Here is a 20,222-nt window from a genome sequence, read left to right on the forward strand (position 1 = left end):
CAGTCGTGCAAATCTACTATAGCAGAGTATATGGAGCTTGAACTAAACATAATAAATCCCTTTCTAAACTAAGCTTTAGAGGAGGCAGTTCTTGTCCCAGTGTATGTGTCTCTGTGGTATATTGTTTCACCACGGCAACATGGGGCCCTGTTGACCTTCTCCTGCCTCTTTCTCCATTGTGTCCACAGCACTGACCTCTGACCACTCTGTTTGTATTTGTAGATAACCTCAGAGGTGCACCTGTTCAGCCACACCAAGGGCAAGAGGCACCAACAGGCCGTGCGAGACAGTAGCAGCATCCAGGGACGGGAGCTCTCCGATGAGGAAGTGGTGCGTATCACTGTCACCCAGCTGGGAACAAACATCCTCTCACTCTACCAAAGAATATTGCCCTGTTGCTGCCTGTTTCATGTAAAAAAAAAAAAAAAAATAGACAAAGAGAACAGCAGTTGTCTTTTATGACACGGTCATTATTGATGTTTATACGTCCTCTTATATACTGCCACAGGCCTGTAGCTGGCTTTGTGAGATTACAAATGAGCCTTGAAATGTACTCAGTTAAGGTTCAGCGCTTCAGTGGAGGACTGACATCACCCTCTTGTCTCCAGGCTTTTTTTATTTTTTGTGTGTCATGGAGCACTTTTCCATGGGAAGGCAGCTCATTAATGCAAGGTAACCTCTCAGGCTGCAATATGAGATTGGCTTTTCAGCAGGGCTCATTGTGAAGGTGACAACTGTTGGTGCTGTACGCAGAACCTTTGGCTTCAGCAGCTCCTTCATTCAAAGCTTTTTTTTCAGTGAGGAATAATTGATAACTTTCCTTTTTTAAATCATTTCCTTTCCAAATGCAGTTTCTTTTTGTTTCCTTTTTGACAGCATCATAACCTTGGGTTTGGGGAGAAAAACAGTTTATATATGAACACTTATGCCTTGTATTTGTTTGATTCACTACATTTTTAGCAGTAATCCTAATACAACCTTAACTTGTCATTTTTCAGCACTAATCATTCAGAATTTAGGTCGTTGCTGAGGTCATCCTCATAATATCCTGCATCTTAATCTTGATGTCATGCTTGGACAATTTGTATTAGATGTGTTATTACAGGACTGAGGCTTTAGCCATTCCTGTACCTCTAATATATAACATTTAGATGTCCAGAATGATCTTTTCTTATTTAAAGTGAAGAGACTTTGTTTGGATAGATTCATCTGCCCCACATATTATTTATATCAAAGCTCAGTTTCACAATTTCATTCACACCGCTGCCAACTATTTTTCACTGTGGCTCCATAACTCTTCCTGCAGCGAAGGATTTTTAATTAAAATGAAGATGGTTTGTCCAACTGTGCTGTGAGGTCTGTGAGGTCACTCCATAGTTTTTCAGCAGAAGCCGATGTGCCCTCATATTTTTTCATTCTCTCCCATTCTGAGAGACTTGTGAATTAAATTGAAAATTCACTTGTATTCAACAGGGTGGATCGATATACGAGTAGAGGACTTGAGATTGCTTTCCTTTTTTTTCTGCTTTGATATAATGAAATAACATCCAAAACCCATATAACGCAAGGAATTTATATCTAGGGTAATTAATAAGTAGGTTTCTCAGAGGAAAGGCTGTTCTTGTCTTTAGCGACTGGCAAGCACGATGAGTAGAGTGATCGCCACGCTGCATCGGGTATCAGAACTGACTTAGGCGAGGCACTGAGTAGTCCTCAAGGACTTGTTGAAGCTGTACTGATAGATACAAATAGAGACGCCTGTTGAAATGTCCAGAAATTTTTTCCCACCACACACGGTTTTGAGATGTGCTGTCCATTTGGTATAGCAACAAAGCTGCTGTTTAAAAGAGCAGTCTCTCAACCAGAATTTATTTGTGTAGTTCAAGCGATTTAAGATTATTTACCTGATAATGAAGGAATAGTTGATTTGCTTTTTTGTTTGCTTTCTGTATGACTTCTGTCCTTCTTTTACGACTGTGTGATTTGCTCAACTAGCAGCCGAGTCTTATCTCTTTATCAAAGAGACTGCATGAAAAGGCTGTTTGTGTATGCCAAATGGAAGTCTACCACGCTGGCCTTTGTATGGTAGAAAAGATGGACTGGATGAGCATATCCTGTAGAATTTGTATTTCTGTAGGCTGTCTTTTTGATCTGTTAAAGGGCAGTTTGTGTCAAGAGGAAGATGAGATGTTTATAGTACTATCTAGTTTCTCTCACCAGAGGCAACGTGTAGCTGCAATGCCCTTTGACCAGTGTTTGTGTAGTTTTGTTGCAGAGGTTCCTTTGGTAGGTAAATATATGTTGTTAAATCTTCTCATCCTAAATTCACAAAGTTTACATAACAACCTTCAAAAAAGACAAAAGAAAGAAAAACAGAATTTATATCCCAATGGATACGTTTTATGTAACTAGTCTTTTCCAACAGATGTGTTTTATCTGTTGGTGAAGCAATTCCATTAAGTGAGCAGCTAGTTCACAGGATGGCCTCTCTGAGAGATTACTGAGCTGCTGTCTTCTAAGCGAGGGATAGCTACGGTCACGAGATATTAGTGACCTGTGATATCAGTGAAACGAGGGCAGAGGTGTGAAAATGCAAATCAGAGGAAACTACAGTCACATTCATTTCAGTGGATCGGTCCTGAAGCTTTGAAAATCTTGCTTCAACTTTAAATGAGGAATGTAATATTGAGATTTAATTGAATTTAACATTGTGATTGTGTGTATGGTCAAATTTAAACTGCCGTGTTTTGTGTCGTCTTTGTATAGAAACTAGAACTAAAGTCACACTCTGTTACTTTTGAAAAAAACAAATCATTCAAGAATGCTTCCAAATGAAGTGCCTTGATTTCTTTTATTCTTTTCTTGAACATTAAGACAGTCTTAGTTTTTCTCTCGCTCTCTTTCTCTCTCTTTTCAATTTTATATGTATTTGAAGCAAATGTCCCATTCTTAGTCTCCCATGGTCTTGCAGTTGAAATCCTGTGAATCTTTAGTTATAAACTATGTTTTCCAAAGTAAGTAAACCTTTAGTTTTAGGCATTAGTTTTGTGGCACTCGTTTTGCTTTTGCACACTTGAGCCCAACTAATGACAACTGTTTCATATGACGCCTCTCGGTGAAGAGCCCTATTCAGGGAGCAGGTGCAGGAAAAACTTTGACCAAAGGCTGTGGCATCACACAAGTTAACTTGCCTACATAACTGAAACCCTTTGTCTGGGGCCATTGTATCCTTTGGGGTGCTGGATGACAGTGTAATTTAGTAATTGGTTTCTTCCGCATGTGTCATGCTGTTCAAATTGGGTTATATTCTCTTGTCTATGAGTAGAAATATCATAATTGTCTGACAGGAAGCAACACCTCCTGGCCTGCAGCATGTCCGTGGGCAGGCAGGTGGCTTCAAAAGAGCATTCATTACTGAGAGTAATTACAGTATTCAGTGGTGTTACTGAGAGGTATGCCACAATGTGTCACATAACACATTCATAAGACTACAAGTTGCGTCTAATAATATGGAAAAGGATTAGGGTCACAGGAAAAAGTACAAAGTGGGGACGTCTTTTTGTTTTTTGTCAAATTCAGATTAAAGTCAGAATTCTGAGGGAGGAAAAAAACGTTGGAACTCATCTTCACTACTCGAAGAGGAGAAACAAACACAGACACTACTTTTCCTGCGATATGTCAGTGTAGTCTTTCTTTTGGTCTTTGCCTTCCTTCAGTTTACTGCGTATAAAGTGAAGAGTGTTAAAATTGTACGTAAAAAGTAGCAAGCAAATGCTGTTTAATTGCTGTTTGTACAGGTCCAGTATATTTGGTGCAAGCAGCAGTGTTGTGTTGTGGCTGACATGATGCAACCTATATTTGTTTCCATAAAAGTACTGTGTCTGCCTTCCAGGAAATAAGTGCTAAAGTTATGCACTTGCATAAAATTACTTATTTTCCTTCTGGTGCGGATCTTGGAGTTTGTTATAACCAATAATCTGAGAACAATTTGTTAGTAGCTTTTGATATTCTTTTTTTTCTTCCCTGTTCCAGGAGCATCTTTCCTTAAAGAAATACATTGTGGATATTTTGACGGACAGCTCTGTTTCTTCGGAAAGCGTGAAGGATGGAGAAGAGCGGCAGAAGGCACGAAAGAAAGCCAAAAAGCTCCGCGCCAGGATGAACTCCAGGTAATTCATCCATTTTCTCTCTGTTACTGTCGGTCTCGATTTTTCTCACCACCCTCTCGCAGGCAGGAGAGGACAAACCTCAGCCAGGACTTTTTTTCCCTTTCTTTTTCTTTTTATGAGTGACAAGGATATGGAAAACAGATGTTACGTGCATCCAGGCTTTCTACAAGGTAACACTGATGATGTTAATTTATGACCACTTTCCGTGATTGGGGAGCAAAGCTGCAAATCGATCCGTGGCTCCCCGGCTTTCACCTGTAAAGAGCTTTCCTCCAAATTACTGCCATGGCATTGCCAAATCTGAAGCCTTCCTCAGTACCAGCGATGTATGTTCAAGTATGTATGAGCCATGCCTATTTTTCTTGTTCTGAATTATTGATTTTTAAATGAAGTATCAAAGAAAATCAATAGCAATCAACAAATAGAAGGTGACGCTGCTGTGTGTCAGAACCTGGACCTGAACTCAATCAATCCAGCTGGCTGTCAAAAAAGAGATTGAGGGATGAGACAGGCAGTACTTACTGTGAGATGGTACCGATGCTTATTATTGGGAAGATTGTAAGACTTACCCTCAAAAGACCGCAATCGCACAATAAAAAGAATGAATGAATCATAAATCAGCATATTATGTCCATCAAACTTAGTCACGGGCTGAAAAATCATATTAACAACAAATGTGTATGCAGACATTAAGAAAAAGTGATCTGCTGAACATGTTTTTGTTTTGTGTTTTTTTTCAACGACACTCTTGATCCAGCTAGCTACTGCTTTGGATGCCTCATCTTCCATGTTTGATCACTGAAAACTGATTCCCTAAGCTGAATTTGATGACTCATCGTTACTGGCCAGGAACCATATCAAAACATTACTATTCTTTTCACTTTTAATATTCGCTTTTACAACCGAGCTTGAAGATGTAATTAAATGAAAAAACAGTGGTGATACACGCCAGAGGAAGAGCATAAAGACTTTGTGTACACACAAACATACCAATGTAATGACGCGACTGTGGCTCCCGAAGTAGAGCAGGTGTTGTAGTGTTGGTACTTTGAACCCCCTCCTCCTCCTGTCCTCAAGGGGTTAAGTGTCCTCGAGCAAACCCTGACGTCCGGTCAGTGCATGTGGACGCACGAGCATTTTACTCACTATAGAGCAGTCCGTTTACCAATAACAATATAATGGAGGGTGTGCTGATAATGTAATGTTAATGGCATGACTAAACATTTGTTTCTCCTGCTCTCTAAACATTCACCACCACTCATGAAGTTTAAGGTTGGATAGCTTCGTTTTCGTCATTAATATTTATTTATTTTTGGTAAAGAGAGGGAGAGAGAGAGAAAAAAGACTGGCTATGGTGGTCGAGTACATGTCATTTGTTATCGCAGGGATTTGTGCTGTTTTGTGAGTGTAGGCTGACCTAACGATCCTCTAAAATCTTATCACAATTAAGCTGAAAATTTGGCAATGAATGAGTTTTCACTGTTTTAATAATTTATAGTTCAGAAGGAAAAATGTATTCCAAAGAGGCAACTACAAGCTGAAACTGCCTTTCTACTGCAATGTTTTATTCTCAGCTCTGCTGTTTTTGGCTTTGTGAGACTCAGCGGTACTGAGAAAGTGACAACATGATCTGCCTCTGTTCACCATCACTCGCGCACCAGCTCTGCTGAGACTAGCACTCAAAGGCAGCAGGCCTTCAGAGGTCATAAATAACACAGAGCCCCTGTAAACATAAAGGTGAGCTGCTTCACCGCTGGGTGGAAATGAACCGTTTTATTGGAACACCGTATGGTGTCCGTAAAATGTGAGTGTGTCTCACAGGAGTTTAAACTAGGCCTGCATGGAGCCCTGTTGTGTCATAAAGTGGCGCACACATACTTTAGCCCACTTATTTGGCGTAACTCCTCTATAATAAATTTTTTGGAAGGGAAAATAAGCTATTAAAATTTTATGTAAGTAGACTGTCAGTGTCAGGATGAGTTCTGGACTTTCAAAGCCAAGTACACACTGATACTCAGATATGAGCTTCTTGCCTGTTTCTGGTTGCTTGTGGTTTGTTTTGTTGGCTACGTGGACCTAAGAGTGACGTGAATATGTAGACACGCCTTATAGAGTATGGAGAACTGCATGAGGTGCTAAGCATGGCCTTAGCTTGTGTTACCACCCTGATTCCTTAGATAAAGGGAGAAAAAAGAGGTTCCCTTAAAGGAAAAATATATGTCCTTAATAATACACAGACAAGCTAAATGGACTAGATTGAATTATTGAACCATTGTCACTTTTATAAAGGTTTTACCGCTTGTTATGACCTCAAAGGGGGTCTGTTTTGCAGTGTAGCCATGATTCGGATGTAAACGTGGAGAAAATTCTCTGTAAACAAAATGGAATAATTAAAAGGAATCGAGATCTCGTGTATTATGAAGTGCTTATAGCCCTACACTGTAGAAATGGGCTTTCTCCGTTATTGCCGAACACTAAGATTTATTGCCCATTTTTTACATGACTATAATAAATTGTGTAGCAATTGCTCCCTGTTTAACCTGATTAGATATAAACCTGTCAGATTAATATTGTAATCTCATGAATGGCAAACAGAGTGGATATAGTTCAAGTCCTTATTAAACCATGTCTGTGCTACCTATTTATCCTGCTCATGTGGCACATAAAATCACTACATATTCAGAATGAACGCTGAATCAGGCCACTTAGGGTTTTTTTTCCCTTTGCTTATAACTGTTGAAAATCAGTTCTAATGATTATTTTGTAAGTAAGTAATTTTTCTCTTCTGTTAGTAAAGCTGATTTTAAGGATTTTTATGATAAATTAATTTAAAATAACATAATCAGTTAAATGGACTAGCGCTTTTCACTATAGGGTACATTCACCCAGTCATTCACATTGGAATGCATTAGAGGCAATTTTGTGTTCACTATCTCACCTAAGGACACTGTATGTGAACTAGAGGAGCTGAGGATTAAGCCAATGGCCTCAAATTAATAGATACAAAATTAGCATTGATATAGAATTTCTGACTGCTTAAATTTGTGCACTGGCTATCTGTGATTTTTAGTCATTTTGGTCAAACTGTGAGGGGAAAATGTCAGTGTCTTTTGGATGAACAATCTACTCTTCACAATCTCTCGTGTTCAAGGGCAGACTTTAGTTGGAGCAGGTATGGCCTGTTGGGGGAAATCCACTTGTCGTCTTCCGGGAGGAGTTTGATTCTATCAGTGTAGAGACGATTAACCGGAAGGTGCCCTGTCAACCTCTGATCAATAGTTACTTATCATGTCTGGGAGTGTGTGATTGACAGATAAATGGACCTCTCCATAACCCATTTTCACCCACAAACATGCACAAACACCAAGTTTGCCTTTTTCAGACTGGAGATGTTGGCTAACGCCATGGAGATGACAGTTCTCTAATAGCCATGGTTGTATTGCTTCTAACCCCCATTAACTGTTTGACAGCGAGGGCAGCAAAGTACTCTAGTCTCCTTGTTAAAAATGGCAGGAGGGAATTAAGCCTTGGTGACATGAGCAGATGGCAGCAAAACACAGGTCCCTGCAGTGCTGCTGTCTGATTATTTTAAGCCAAGTTACATGGTGATTGGCTGACAGGCCAAATAAACAGACTCGGTTTGAAGTATTTTCTCTCTCTCTCCTCACACTTTGATCCTTCGTGTTCGTTACTGACGGGCCAAACACTTTTTTCCTGGGATTCAAGGACTGTTTCCTACTTCTCTCTCTTTAGAGCAAAGGAATATGAGACATCAATGGAGGCAAAGACTCAGGTCCCTGACTCCCCATACAAGGCCAAGTAAGTGTTTTCTTTTGTTTGGGGTTTTCCCTTTTTTTTTAAAAAAAATTTGACATTTTTCTTCTGTATTAATATTTTTCCCCTGATGTTTGTAGTGCTACATCTAAAGCTTTCTTTAAAAAAAATCCATTGCTTATTTTTTTTCTTAATCACATCTTTAAATCTGTAAGTAAATAAATCAGAGTGCAGTTATATCTCAAGTGTCAAAAATATAAAAAATGTAAATGTTCTATTATTCCATTATTGTTTGTTTTTGTAAAGTGTTCCTAAAATTGACTCAAAGAGTTCTTTAATCATCTTTTTGTTTTGTTTTTTGTAGACTAATCAGTTAATTGGTTAAACATTTTAGCTTTACCGGTGGTATGAAAATCCTAAATTAAGGACCGATGTTTTAACAGATTTATAACTTTTGGCTGTTATGTTCAGGTTGCAGCGGTTGGTGAAAGACCTGTTGAAGCAGTTGCAGGGCCAAGATAGCGGGCAGTGGGCCAACAACAAAGTGTCTGGTCTGGACCGAACTCTGGGAGAGATCTCACGCATCTTGGAGAAGCAGGTAACTGTCTGTTATGTTTTTATGCACTTAAAGCCATCCTTTTCTTTAATATAAAGGTCTATCACAAAGGTTTTTGGGTTGCATAATATGCTAGACTGATCTATGGTTTTACACTGAGCAATCTGCCGCAGTGCAGAGGTCATGCCAGCCGTCTTTTTAGTTATAAGCTATGTTTTCGCTTTCTGCATACCAACTTGCCTTTGGTTATTGGCTAATGAAGACCAGATTAACAGTGTTTACACTGTGCACATGGTACCAATAGAGAAGCTTCCTAGCACGAGAGCAAGCATTGTCTTGTGTCTGTGTGGTTTGCACGACTCAGATGTCGCTGGTTTAGACTTTGCTAAATTGGATTTCCAGATGAAATGTCATTGATGCACAAGACTTTATTCAGCAAAGATCTTTTAATTTGACTATACAAAACAAGGAGGGGTTGGCTTTTATTGTAAATACTCCTACCACAACTGTATAAATAAATGATTTAAAAATGTAATGGCAAACTTTCTTGAATACAGTTCAGGTGAAACAAGGCTCTATAAGCCTTGTTGCCTTTTTTTTACAGTTTTTTTTTTTTTTTTTTTTTTTAAACCGTAAAAGTCACATCAATTTGAGACTTTGAGGGTTGGAATTAAAACACCTGTCACCATGTTTATGATGAGGAGAATATACGGCCCACTTCCTGTAATGAGGCATAAATTTCCTGCCAAGTTGTGGTTTGAACCATCAAAACATCCCACTGAGCATGCCTCTGGGCGTGAGGATAGAGACATTATGGTGTCCCATCAGTAGTGACGGGGCCGGCTGGAGAGGCTATTACCGAATTTCCCCAGGGAGACGGAGAATAAAGTGGCAGAGGTGGGTGGCATGGTGTTTTGTAAGGAGAGAGGAGGGGACCGGTGTGATGTGACTAGCGCGCAAGCTGTTACTACACGAGGACTCCTCCTCTCAGCTCCACGTGCTCCCAGTGGGAGGTCACAGGTCAGTGGGCCAGAGGAGATGCACTGCATTCAACAGTGGTGCCACTTGCAATAAGCAAATCAAGTGAAAGTCCTTTTGCCTTGTCTTTTTCCTCAGTTTAAAAGCAAGTCTGTGAAGTATTTTGTCAAGCTCTCCTTTACCATCTTTTTGCAGTGGTATCCATTCAAAGTTGTGTCGAATCATGATTAACCAATGAGGCAGTCTGGGGAGTGCTTCTCTCCTTAATCCCTTGACAAAGTCAAATAAATAGAGTCTCCATCAGCATGGCTGTCTGGCCCCTGAGTCACTTCAAGTCGGAGCCGTTTTGATTATTTGACCTAACAAGCATCTCTCATGTCATTGACTCACCTACAGATTTGTTTTTCTCCCCCATATCTGATTCAGTCTCCACTTTCTCTCCTAATCCCTTCAACAACACCCGATGCTCCTCTCCTGCGCTGCTGCTTGGGTCCCCCCCCACCACCACCACTCACTCCTTCTTTTCTCTCTAGGCTACGTCTAGTCTCTGACCCCACTGTGTTTCTCCCCCTGTGGCCTCTAATGATTTTTCTTGTGTCAAACCTGATTTTCTTTTTCGCCCCCTCCCTCCTTACTTAGGGTGATTAAGAGAAGCAATTCTCCCAATGTGCTCCCCCTTTCTTTCTAATGCACACTCGCCTTATTGTTAAGCACTTGTATTTATATATTGCTCAAAGTCTTTACCATTCCCTTCAGCTGAAGCTTGTCTAGAAAAGGGCAGGAGCATGGGTCTGAGAGCCAAAATACTGCACCAAGATTGTTTCGTTTTCATTAGGTAGCACTCACATCTTGATTTGAGTGAGTAGTGGGATTGGTGGGAGCTGTATCTGGGGACATGGGGGAAGGTGAAGGGCAGAGTGGAAGGATTACAGGGTTTCTCACTGGGGCCTCCAGCTGACTGACAGGTTAAAACCCAGATCAGCAGCGTCAGAAGTTTTTCCAAAAACAAAAAAAAAAACGAGAGGGAGAACACATTACTTAGTTAATTTAAGAAATGTGAAATTATAAACATATTGTTCTGGCACATTGTAAATGAAGTTGAATTTTAATTTCTGGTTTAAAATAAACAGTTTATTTTGAAGAGAGTTGCAAACTCAGATGTTGAGGTTCTCGGACAAGCACATGCACAGCGGCTCTGAACCTTTCTCGATATAGCTTGGTGTAGGTACATGTGAGAACACAACTATTGTCAGCAGTGTGATCACAATCTTTAAACTGCATAGAATAGCATAAAGGCTCAGTGCAGCTAGTGAGTTTTCATTCTGTATCCTGCCTGCTGCACTCTCTGCTCAAACGGTTTCCTAACCTAAACCAATCGGAATATTGGCAGAAGTGATAATGCATCTGAAGCGGACTAGCTCTTGATTTGTTCTACATGTAAGAAAGGACGTGAATCACATTTATGTGCAAAAACAACTCTATTGCTATATTTCTTGTTTCTTATGTTTTTTTTGCCATTTACTGTCGAAAACAGGTTCTCTCAAAAGCATCAGTCCTTAAATATGTAGTGTGCCAATGAATGATCTGTGTAGACCTGGGGAAATCTAGGCTGACATGATCGTTTCATTTTTCTAAATTATCCCCCCCAAAAATGAAGTCACTCATAAAGCAGACTTTTCAGATAAGTTTGATATATTTTATTTGAAATCCTTATATCAGACCTGGAGGTTTTTCTTTGGCTTAACCAAATGGGGAAGATAATTCTAAAAATTATTTGGATCGTTGGCAGAAGATGAAAAGTGTCTCTTAGTTTTAGCTCCAGTGTTACAGAAATTTAACTATAGGCTGTCATTTCTGTCTTCCAAACAGCCCTGTTATTTCTCCACCATGAGACCAGTGGGTAGTGGAATAGCTTTAAACCTCTTACTGTATTAGTTTTAGCTGAAGACAGTTTGTGGCTTCTGTGGTAGGTTTTGGTTTTTGTGGCCTTTTGATTGATCATGTGTTTTGTTTTGTTTTTTCTTGAAATAAACAAAGTTTGTGAATGAAGAGCAAATGTGGAAATGGATGATTCCACGCAGCCTCCTAAATCATATGCCATTATGACTTGTATAAACAAATGTTTATACTTAGAAATTTTGACTTTAAAGTGTTTACTCCTGCAGCCTTATTGTGGTTTACAGAAGACTTGGCATGCTGTATAATGATGACATATATGTAAGGAGATGATCATCTGGTGTACTTGGTTGTGAGGGAGGATGAACCCTTGACATAAATGAAGACCCAGATGAAAGTTTAAGTCTTGCCTTAATTTACTTTGCCAGTTCTTTTCCATCTGTTCGTGAGGTAGCACAGTTGTGCCTTCCTCTTTGATTTGATTGGATTGTCTGGTTTTAGGAGACTATGAAAAGCAATTTCTCCTGGTCACTGTTGCAAAAAATACCAGCTGCTTTGGTCCTCCCATCAGCCAGTGTAACAATAGTTACCCAGGGCGAAAATTAGATTAAGTCCTCCTGATGCGTTATTCAGGAGCTGCCTCTGACTTTCTGTCTTTGCCCAGTCTTTTTATTTTTTATTTTTTTTAATTCTTAATTTTTTTGTTTTACCAGGTTGCTACCGCTGAAAGACCAATTAGAACTTCAAGCACTGTTACTCGTCTTTAATCTATCATCATACTTTGGCTATGGTTAACCGGGTTTAATGCAAAGAATTAGAGCAAGGGATAACATTCAGCCTACAGTAAAACTTTATGTGCATGCAGTAATTGTTTTAGATATACTGACAATATTTTACACTGGATTTCACAGCCCACATTGCAACTATAAGATCGTCTTTGATATGTACAGATTGTGTGGCCTCATAAGACACGTTTTAGGCCATAACTTAAGCAGGCATACTGAAGTACTTACCAACTGCCACACAATATCTTTTAGGATGAAGCGAAGATGTTTTATAGAGAAAGGTCAGCTTCATTGTGCCACCATACTGTTCTGCAAAAACATGCAAGAGAAAGTGCAATGACTAAGAAGAAGACATAATAATAATAATAATAATAATAATGGATTGCATTTATATAGCGCTTTTCGGGGCCCTCAAAGCGCTGTACAATTCCACTATTCATTCACTCTCACATTCACACAGTGGTGGAGGCAAGCTACAGTTGTAGCCACAGCTGCCCTGGGGCAGACTGACAGAAGCGAGGCTGCCATATCGCGCCATCGGCCCCTCTGGCCATCACCAGTAGGCGGTAGGTGAAGTGTCTTGCCCAAGGACACAACGACCGAGACTGTCCGGGGCTCGAACCGGCAACCTTCCGGTTACAAGACGAGCTGCCAACTCTTTGAGCCACGATCACCCTATCGTGGGTTTGTTTAATAGGGTTTGTTTAATAGGGTTTCTTTGTTTGTTTTTAATAAAAAACAGCTGGCAATGCTATCACCTCACTGATATGTGGCCAAGAAGATACTCTCCAACAACTCGCTTGGTCATCAACCCAGTTCTTGCAACATTAGCGTGAATGCGTAAGATTTAGTTTCCCTGTTTGTTTTTGAGCTAAGGTGGCCACAATGAGTAGGGAGGGAACTGCTAACTGATAATCTTATCTACTCTGGGGAAATGTACTTATTTGCAGTCTTACCCAAAGTGTTGGAGTATCCTGTTGGGAGCCCTGGATGGAGGATCTTTATTGTAGCTGTCTCTTAGGAATGCAAGTTGTGAATCCTCTGATCTTAGAGAAACAGAACACTGTTTTCATTCAGTTAAGTGTGCATGCAAATTCAGCTTACTGTGTATATATGCTGTCATTGTAATTACCTTCATATAAACACGAATACTGTTGCTCCGCCTTGGGTTTGGAGAAAGGATATATCATCGCCAGATGCTTGTTCCATTTGCTTAGAAAGGCAACTGCATTACATGGCGGCAAGATCAGCAATTCTAGATCGCAGGCTGCTATCATACAAAACAAGGCTTTATTTAAACCATCACAGTCTGATTTTGTTTTCTGTAGACCTAAAGGTAGCAGTTCAGGTAGCTTCAGCTTAATCCCTTCACCCGTATTGTTCTAGATAAATCTGTCAGCAGAACAGGAAAGGAGCTACTGAGCAACAAAGTCTTTTCTGTTTTATTTTTTTAATTTTTTTGCAGGAGACAACCAGGACTGGGCAGGTCCCGGTTACCCACTCTAATACCATTTGAGAAGCTACTATGAATGAGCTGCCTTTTCTCATTTAGCCCAGAAGCTTTTAGGTTGGTGTGTTGATGAGGGGTTGAGCCAAGTTCGGTAATCGAGACCTAATTGATTAAACACGGAAACCTTTGGCAGTGTAAAGAAAGGAAGTCACAAGTAAGGTCTTTTAAAAATGTTCGCTTTGACTCTTGAGAGCGTCATGAAGACTTTTGCCATTATGTTTAATGCAAAGACTTTTTTTTTTTTTTGCGTGTTTAAATATTTTTTTTGCGTCTTAACACCGGAATTAGGGAGCCGTTACCTCAGCAGCCGGCACAGATGACAGATGAAGAGCTTATCTGTAATTTAGTAAAGCGTTTGTCTTTCAGTGTGTTCGGGCTTGTTGGCAACTTCCCATCTGTGGAACAAAAGCACTGTGAAGTGGCTGGATTTTAGTGCTGTCACAGCTTTGAGGAGACCGTAACCTCATTAGGTGGAGGAGTGACCTGTAGGCTCTCTGTAGTTGTGTGAAGAAGGCCCTCCGTCAGCAGCTCACCTCCACTTCCTCTGCTCTTCATCCAGCCAGGCACAAACATGCCTCATAGTCAGTACCCACTCCAGGATTTGTATTTGTTGATGTACGAGAAGCTGTAGCAACAGCATCCCACATACTGCCAATTAATCTATCATCACAGGAGACGGGGCCTATCTATTTACATGATGTTAGAAATCTAATCCGCTATAATTATAGGTTTCCTTTGCAGAGTCATTTTATTTGTATTTTTATATTGTAAGTGGAGTAAGGAAAAAATAATTCAACAAGAGGAACCAATGGATATCATTTTAAGTAGGGCTGGGCCATATTATACCGTTCACGGTAATACCGGTATAATGTTAGGCAACGATAGGAAAATGAAATATCGCGATAGAATATGAGTAAAACGCGCATGCGCAGTGCCTTTGTTTTCATACGCACATGGCCGATTGTTGAGTGAAACAGATGAACCAGAATTGGTTTGTAAAAATGGTGCAACTTCAGTGATGTGGAACTGGTTTGGTGTTTGTCCGTCAGATACACGACAAAGCACATTTTTTTGCAGAACATGCAAGCGGCCGTCGTTATTGTCGTATTTGTCGGACTAAGATGCTCTTAAATCTGGGAGTAATCTGGGTCCTAAACTCCGTATGCTTCAGGTCAAACGAACACTGCAGCATCACTGAGAGTTAAAAACTGTCTAAATTCTTTCATCTTTAATAAAACGATCAGCGTTGCTGCTTTACCAGGTGTAACTATGAAGTTTAACTTCCAGGCATCCATGAAAACAAAATTTATTACATTTAACGGAGTTAGAAGTTAGCAGGAAGCTAGCGGAAGTTAGCTCGCTAGTTTCGCTAGTTACCTAAGCATGCTATTGCATGTTCTGACTGAGATTTCTGAAAATATTCAAACGTACAGCTTTGCTATCACGTCCAACATAAATGAAGACAGGAAACTAAACAGCAGTGACGTTTGTAGGGTTACTGAAGTTGGGCTAGCTGGTATATAATGATGTGCTACCTGATCGCTAGCGACACAGCTATGTTAGCATAACATAAACAGTGAAGCTGGAGGACGAACACTAACACTTTTCCACTTATAAAAGTTAACGTTAAGGTTCCTGATAGTTAGAGACAAATGCAATCGCATGGCAGGATGCTGTAAACGGACCAAACTTCAGTCAGGAGAACAACTGAGATAATCCATCCACAATACAAGGTTAGTCATTAATATACTGCAACAACATGGGAATAGAGCAGCTGCCAGAGAATTCAACATTAATGAATCAATGGTACAGAAGTGGAGGAAGCAAGAAGAATGAGTTTAATAAAGTTTGATTTATCTGACTGCTTTGTTTCGCTTAATGTGCCTTATAATCCCGTGCACCTTATGGTCCGAAAAATACGTACTGCACACTGCAGTTTAATGTTGCAAAGCACCTCTTTTTAACTTCAGTGGATATTATACATGGTTATGCTCAGGATATGTCAGCCCATTTCTACTGGAAATGCCTTTTGGTTAAACTTTAAGCAAGGAATTTGCATTTGCACTGTTACATTTTTATAAAGCTTTAATGTACATAAAAACCAGCTTCTTGTTTAAGTGAAAATAAATGGAAGGTTGTCTTTTTGCGCTAGTAATGTTGTGGAGTTGTATTTTGTCTCGCATCAATTATATTGTCAGTTATATCGTTATCGCAAATTTTCGAATATATATCGTGATAAATATTTTTGGCCATATCGCCCTGCTCTAATTTTAAGTAAGAAATATTTCTTAAATATTAATTTGTTCCTGCTGAAATTCTGTAGTTATTAGTTCATTTCCTCACTGATTACATGACAAGTGATGTGTGACAAGCAGATGTATCTAATAATAATGCCGATTAAGGGTTAGGATTCAAAAAGGAAGTTTGGTTTGAACAGAGGAAGGATTTTTTTCTATTTAATGTTAGTGAGATTCATGCAAAGGTTATTTCTGCCAATCTTTTTACTAAGTTAGAAATACCCAAAGATATTAAAATTTAAAATATCGAACCTTATTTTTTTATTGTTTTAAATAATTTTTACATACCAATCGAATTCCTATTTGTCTAAAGCCAAAGCCCCTGATAATAATTTACGTAGTGCTAGAGTAAAAAAAAATATACCACTGTGCATCTCATTTACCCACGGCTCATGTCATTTTGTGATATAGGAACTCAAAATGATGCTAACTTAGCATTATACTTGTGTTCCAATTTTTCTTCTGTTTCAGCCATCAGTGCTGACTACATTTTCCTAAGGCAGCTCACTGAGAGTTTAAAAAACTACAAACCCATCCAAAGTTACTGAATTCTATGAGGAAACTCCGATATCCCCTAAACAAAGTTGGCAAAAACACTGACTAAAATACTTTAATTTGTGCTTTTTCCAGGTTGACTATCATCATATGCCACATCCCTATATTGGCACTCAGTGATCAAAACTTTGAAAACTCCTGGTCTCAAAGTTTTGCTGTCTACAACAAAGTTGGATGGAAATTTAATCTATAAATCTTAACCAATTAATTTTGTTGACGTTTTTATAGCTTTCTGAAATGCATTGCCATATTATTGGTGTGAGAGCCGGTTTAGAAATAATGTATTCTATAATCATGCCAGCTGGTGGCATCAGCCACTGCCCTCTCATTTGTATTTGTAAACTATAATATAGCAGTCGTAAATAAAAGCATGAAAAGAACTGACCAGAGCCACTTTGATATTCAGCTATTTATTAAAGTTCACCTAAAATGGAATGTTTCAAACCCAAAGAAGATGAATAATATTGATAATGATCCAGTAGAGCTATAGTGTCTTGCTATTAGAACAGTTCAAATTCTCTGGGTTGTTCTGTTCTTAGATCGCCTTAGCCTGTTGTGATCCATTGAGACCACCCTGATGCTAACCGGAGCCTGCAGAGCATTTTGCCTTTCACTGAAAGTTCACTGTTGTGGGGCGGAGTCAGGTTGTGCACTTTTGAGATTAAACAGGAATACTTTAGGGATCACTTTGTTTCACATTTCAATCCTTTACCCCTGTAGGAGAAAGAAAGGCTCCGTCTCCAGCAAGAGCTATGTAATCCCCTGTCAGGCCGGCTGCTTGCTGTCCCCTGACTACACCTTTGTTTCTTTCTTACCCTCGCTCTTTCTCTGTCCTCTCCTCAACAGAATAATGCAGACCAAGTGGCCTTCCAAGTAGGCGGTGGCCTGTCTGCTCTGGAACAGATTTTACAGGTCATCACTGCTGCTTCCACACCCACCGCAGTTCCCCGCATTCCTCTCAAGTGAGTATCATCACAAAATTAAGAATTTTTGTATTCATGTGAACCAAAACATATAAATGTGTTTTTTGTTTTAATTGTTTGCTATTTCCTCTATTTATTCATTTATTTATTTATTTATTGCTTCTGGCTTGACCAGAGTTGGAGTTTAAGCCATCAGGGTGATATGTCCCTTTAGCTTATGTTAACAGCTATTTGAATTTAAAAATGCTGATTAGACTACAAAATAAATAAATCAATAATCATGGAGGACAACAAAAACACAAAACAACGAATCGGGTTAGGTTATTTCTCTGTGACAGTACAAACCTTAAACACTCATTTTTAAAAAGACAAAGTTCTCTTAGTGCAGCTTTGTGTTGCAATAAATAAAAGCCAAAGCGTTGAATATACAGTGGTATTAACATTATCACATGTTGCTTTTTTGTTTGTTTGTTTTTGTATTTTTTCTAACTAAAAGATTAGAAAGAAAGGAAGGATGGGGATGCTTCTGAATGATCCATATTGTTTGTCTGTCTGTTCTCTGCTGAATTCACAGAGACTCTTAGCTTTTACAGTCCTCCTCTGCAATGACTCCTCTATGACTTTATCCTTTCAATGACAGTTGCTGCTCCGTTTGCTCCATGTGAACGTTTTTGCAATCGCATAAAGCGAGGGAGCTAATGTCAGCTAACCTACTTTATCAGCGTTTACAGTTGCTTCATCTCAATAAATACTCTCAAAATGTATTAATGAATAACAGCGCTGCCCTTCAACAAATGAGAAGCATTTCCATTCCTGTAATCAATTTGTGTTCTTTCTTTTCTCTCGAAACACAAAAAGCACATGTGTCCCATCTATCATTTAGAGTACGAAATATTTTTGAGTTGTGGGTCTGGCGCTTGCATGGCCTGCCAGTAGATAACTTCAGAGAGCCTGCCATAGTCACAAGTGGGACTCTGTAATGGACTTGAATGGCCTTGCTTCCCCCATTCATTAGCATTTACTGGTCTCTGAGTCTCTGCTAATGGACAAATGCTTCTTATATTTACAATGCTTTTAAAGGGCATCACATGTATATTGTTTCTTCTGTTTTTTTGTGGTCTCTCTTTCTCAATCATTGCAGTCTTTAAGAATTTCAAGCAGACGTCTGAATTCGAAGCAGTATTATGTTGAAATGAGACTATCTTTGCAGCACAAAACGTGCGCACAATAATCTCCTTGGCATTGTACATCTCTTTAACATGCTTGAATGAAAAGGTGGATTATTAGGGCCATGTGTTTCTATTTTTGGGTAACAATACAAGCAAAGTCTTGAGTGAGGAAGAAATTATTTTTATTATTGAAAAGGTCTAAAATGAATGGTTCTTTTCAATAGCTACAAAGGATTTTGTGATTATCTGAAGAAAAGCATGTGTATGATAGTTTATTTACAACATATACAACAGTTTAATAAATGAATGCACTTATTACAGTAGCTTTGTACCCCAGAGGGTTGTAAGCAGAGATTTCTTTATGGTTTTTGTAAAATGTAAAACGCAGCAGAGGTCACGCTCTGTTCTTGTGTCAGTCAGGTCAGTGCAGTCGGCGGCTCATGACGAGATGCAACATAAGGACACAGCCCGGCCGTCTGCTTATCACTATCTGTCATCTGGATTGCTGTGTGGCCTAATGGGCTGCTATACAGACGCTAACCCCGGAGTGAGCTACATTATCTGTTTACAGTGATGCTGCCATATTGATCACCTCCTCCCACCAGATAAGCAGAGTGATTTACAAAAAAAGGCAGCTGCCGAGATGCTCCTGCCATATCTCTCCCAAGGGAAGCTGATTCCATCTTGTTACCATTACATTAATGAGCTAATTCCTCGACGAGGCTCCACTAATGTTCTGGTGTAACCCTGTGGTCGCTGGAGTGACTAGATCAGGGCTTATGCAGTCGCTGTCGTTAACGTCAGATGAAGAGATTTCTTACAAGAGGCACAATAACATCCCAAACTTTGGCATGAGCTTTGTTGAATTTACATCAGTTTAGATTTTTAACTTACTTTTGATTTTCATTGTTTTCATGATTTTTCCAGTAATTCATATTTGTCGCCATTTGAAGTCATTGTTATTAGAGACATTGTTTAATGTTAAGTGACACAGCTGAGGGTTGTATCCTCAGTTTATTGTTGTATCAATATAGTCTTAGATTATAGTGAAAAATCCATTACAAGTCTACATGTATTATCAAATTAACAGTACAAAACCAAATATTATTCAGTTTACGTGTTTTGGTTTTTTTCTTAACTTTGATGTCTACAGGAATCACTAGACCTTATTTATGGTTGGGTTTCCTTTTTGATATTTGTGGTTAAGACTGCATACATAACTACATCATCTTATAGATGAACATTGAATCTTACCCCTCATCATGTGTGCCAGCTGCACAGAAGCTAGCTGTTTTGTCCTACTCAGTTGAAAGTGTTTCTTTAGTGTGGGAGAAATAAATGAAGGGGTTGATCCTCGTTTCTGTAGCCGGTGTCCTTTTACTGTCCTTCCATAATGACAGCTGCAGATTATGAGTTTAGCTTAAATCCAGTGTATTTTTTTGTACACTGATGGAAACTTATACTGAGTTGGTATTTAGATTGCAGATGCCTTGTCCTTGTGACTGGAATAGGGGTCACAGTGGGGAAGGGAACAAAATGCACAAATGTTCTCAGTCTCAGTGCAAAGTGTTATCTTCCTGTACACAAACTGAACAATGAGAGGAACAGAG

The 20,222-nt window shown here is 39.3% G+C and overlaps 1 protein-coding gene across 3 annotated transcripts in view; it reads left to right on the forward strand.

The window, feature by feature from the left end:
- scaper (S-phase cyclin A-associated protein in the ER) overlaps nt 1–20,222 on the forward strand; it is a 58,984-nt gene that overhangs the window by 19,555 nt on the left and 19,207 nt on the right. For all 3 annotated transcript variants that reach the window (XM_084933414.1, XM_084933416.1, XM_084933415.1), the window contains 5 exons: nt 223–330; nt 4,033–4,169; nt 7,923–7,988; nt 8,415–8,541; nt 17,367–17,482. In XM_084933414.1, coding sequence (XP_084789540.1) covers nt 223–330; nt 4,033–4,169; nt 7,923–7,988; nt 8,415–8,541; nt 17,367–17,482 — 554 coding nt within the window. The remainder of the gene's footprint in view (nt 1–222; nt 331–4,032; nt 4,170–7,922; nt 7,989–8,414; nt 8,542–17,366; nt 17,483–20,222) is intronic.

The sequence above is a fragment of the Perissodus microlepis genome, chromosome 7 (assembly GCF_051167445.1).
Source record: "Perissodus microlepis isolate ML-2025 ecotype Zambia chromosome 7, ASM5116744v1, whole genome shotgun sequence".
Taxonomy (NCBI): Eukaryota; Metazoa; Chordata; class Actinopteri; order Cichliformes; family Cichlidae; genus Perissodus; species Perissodus microlepis.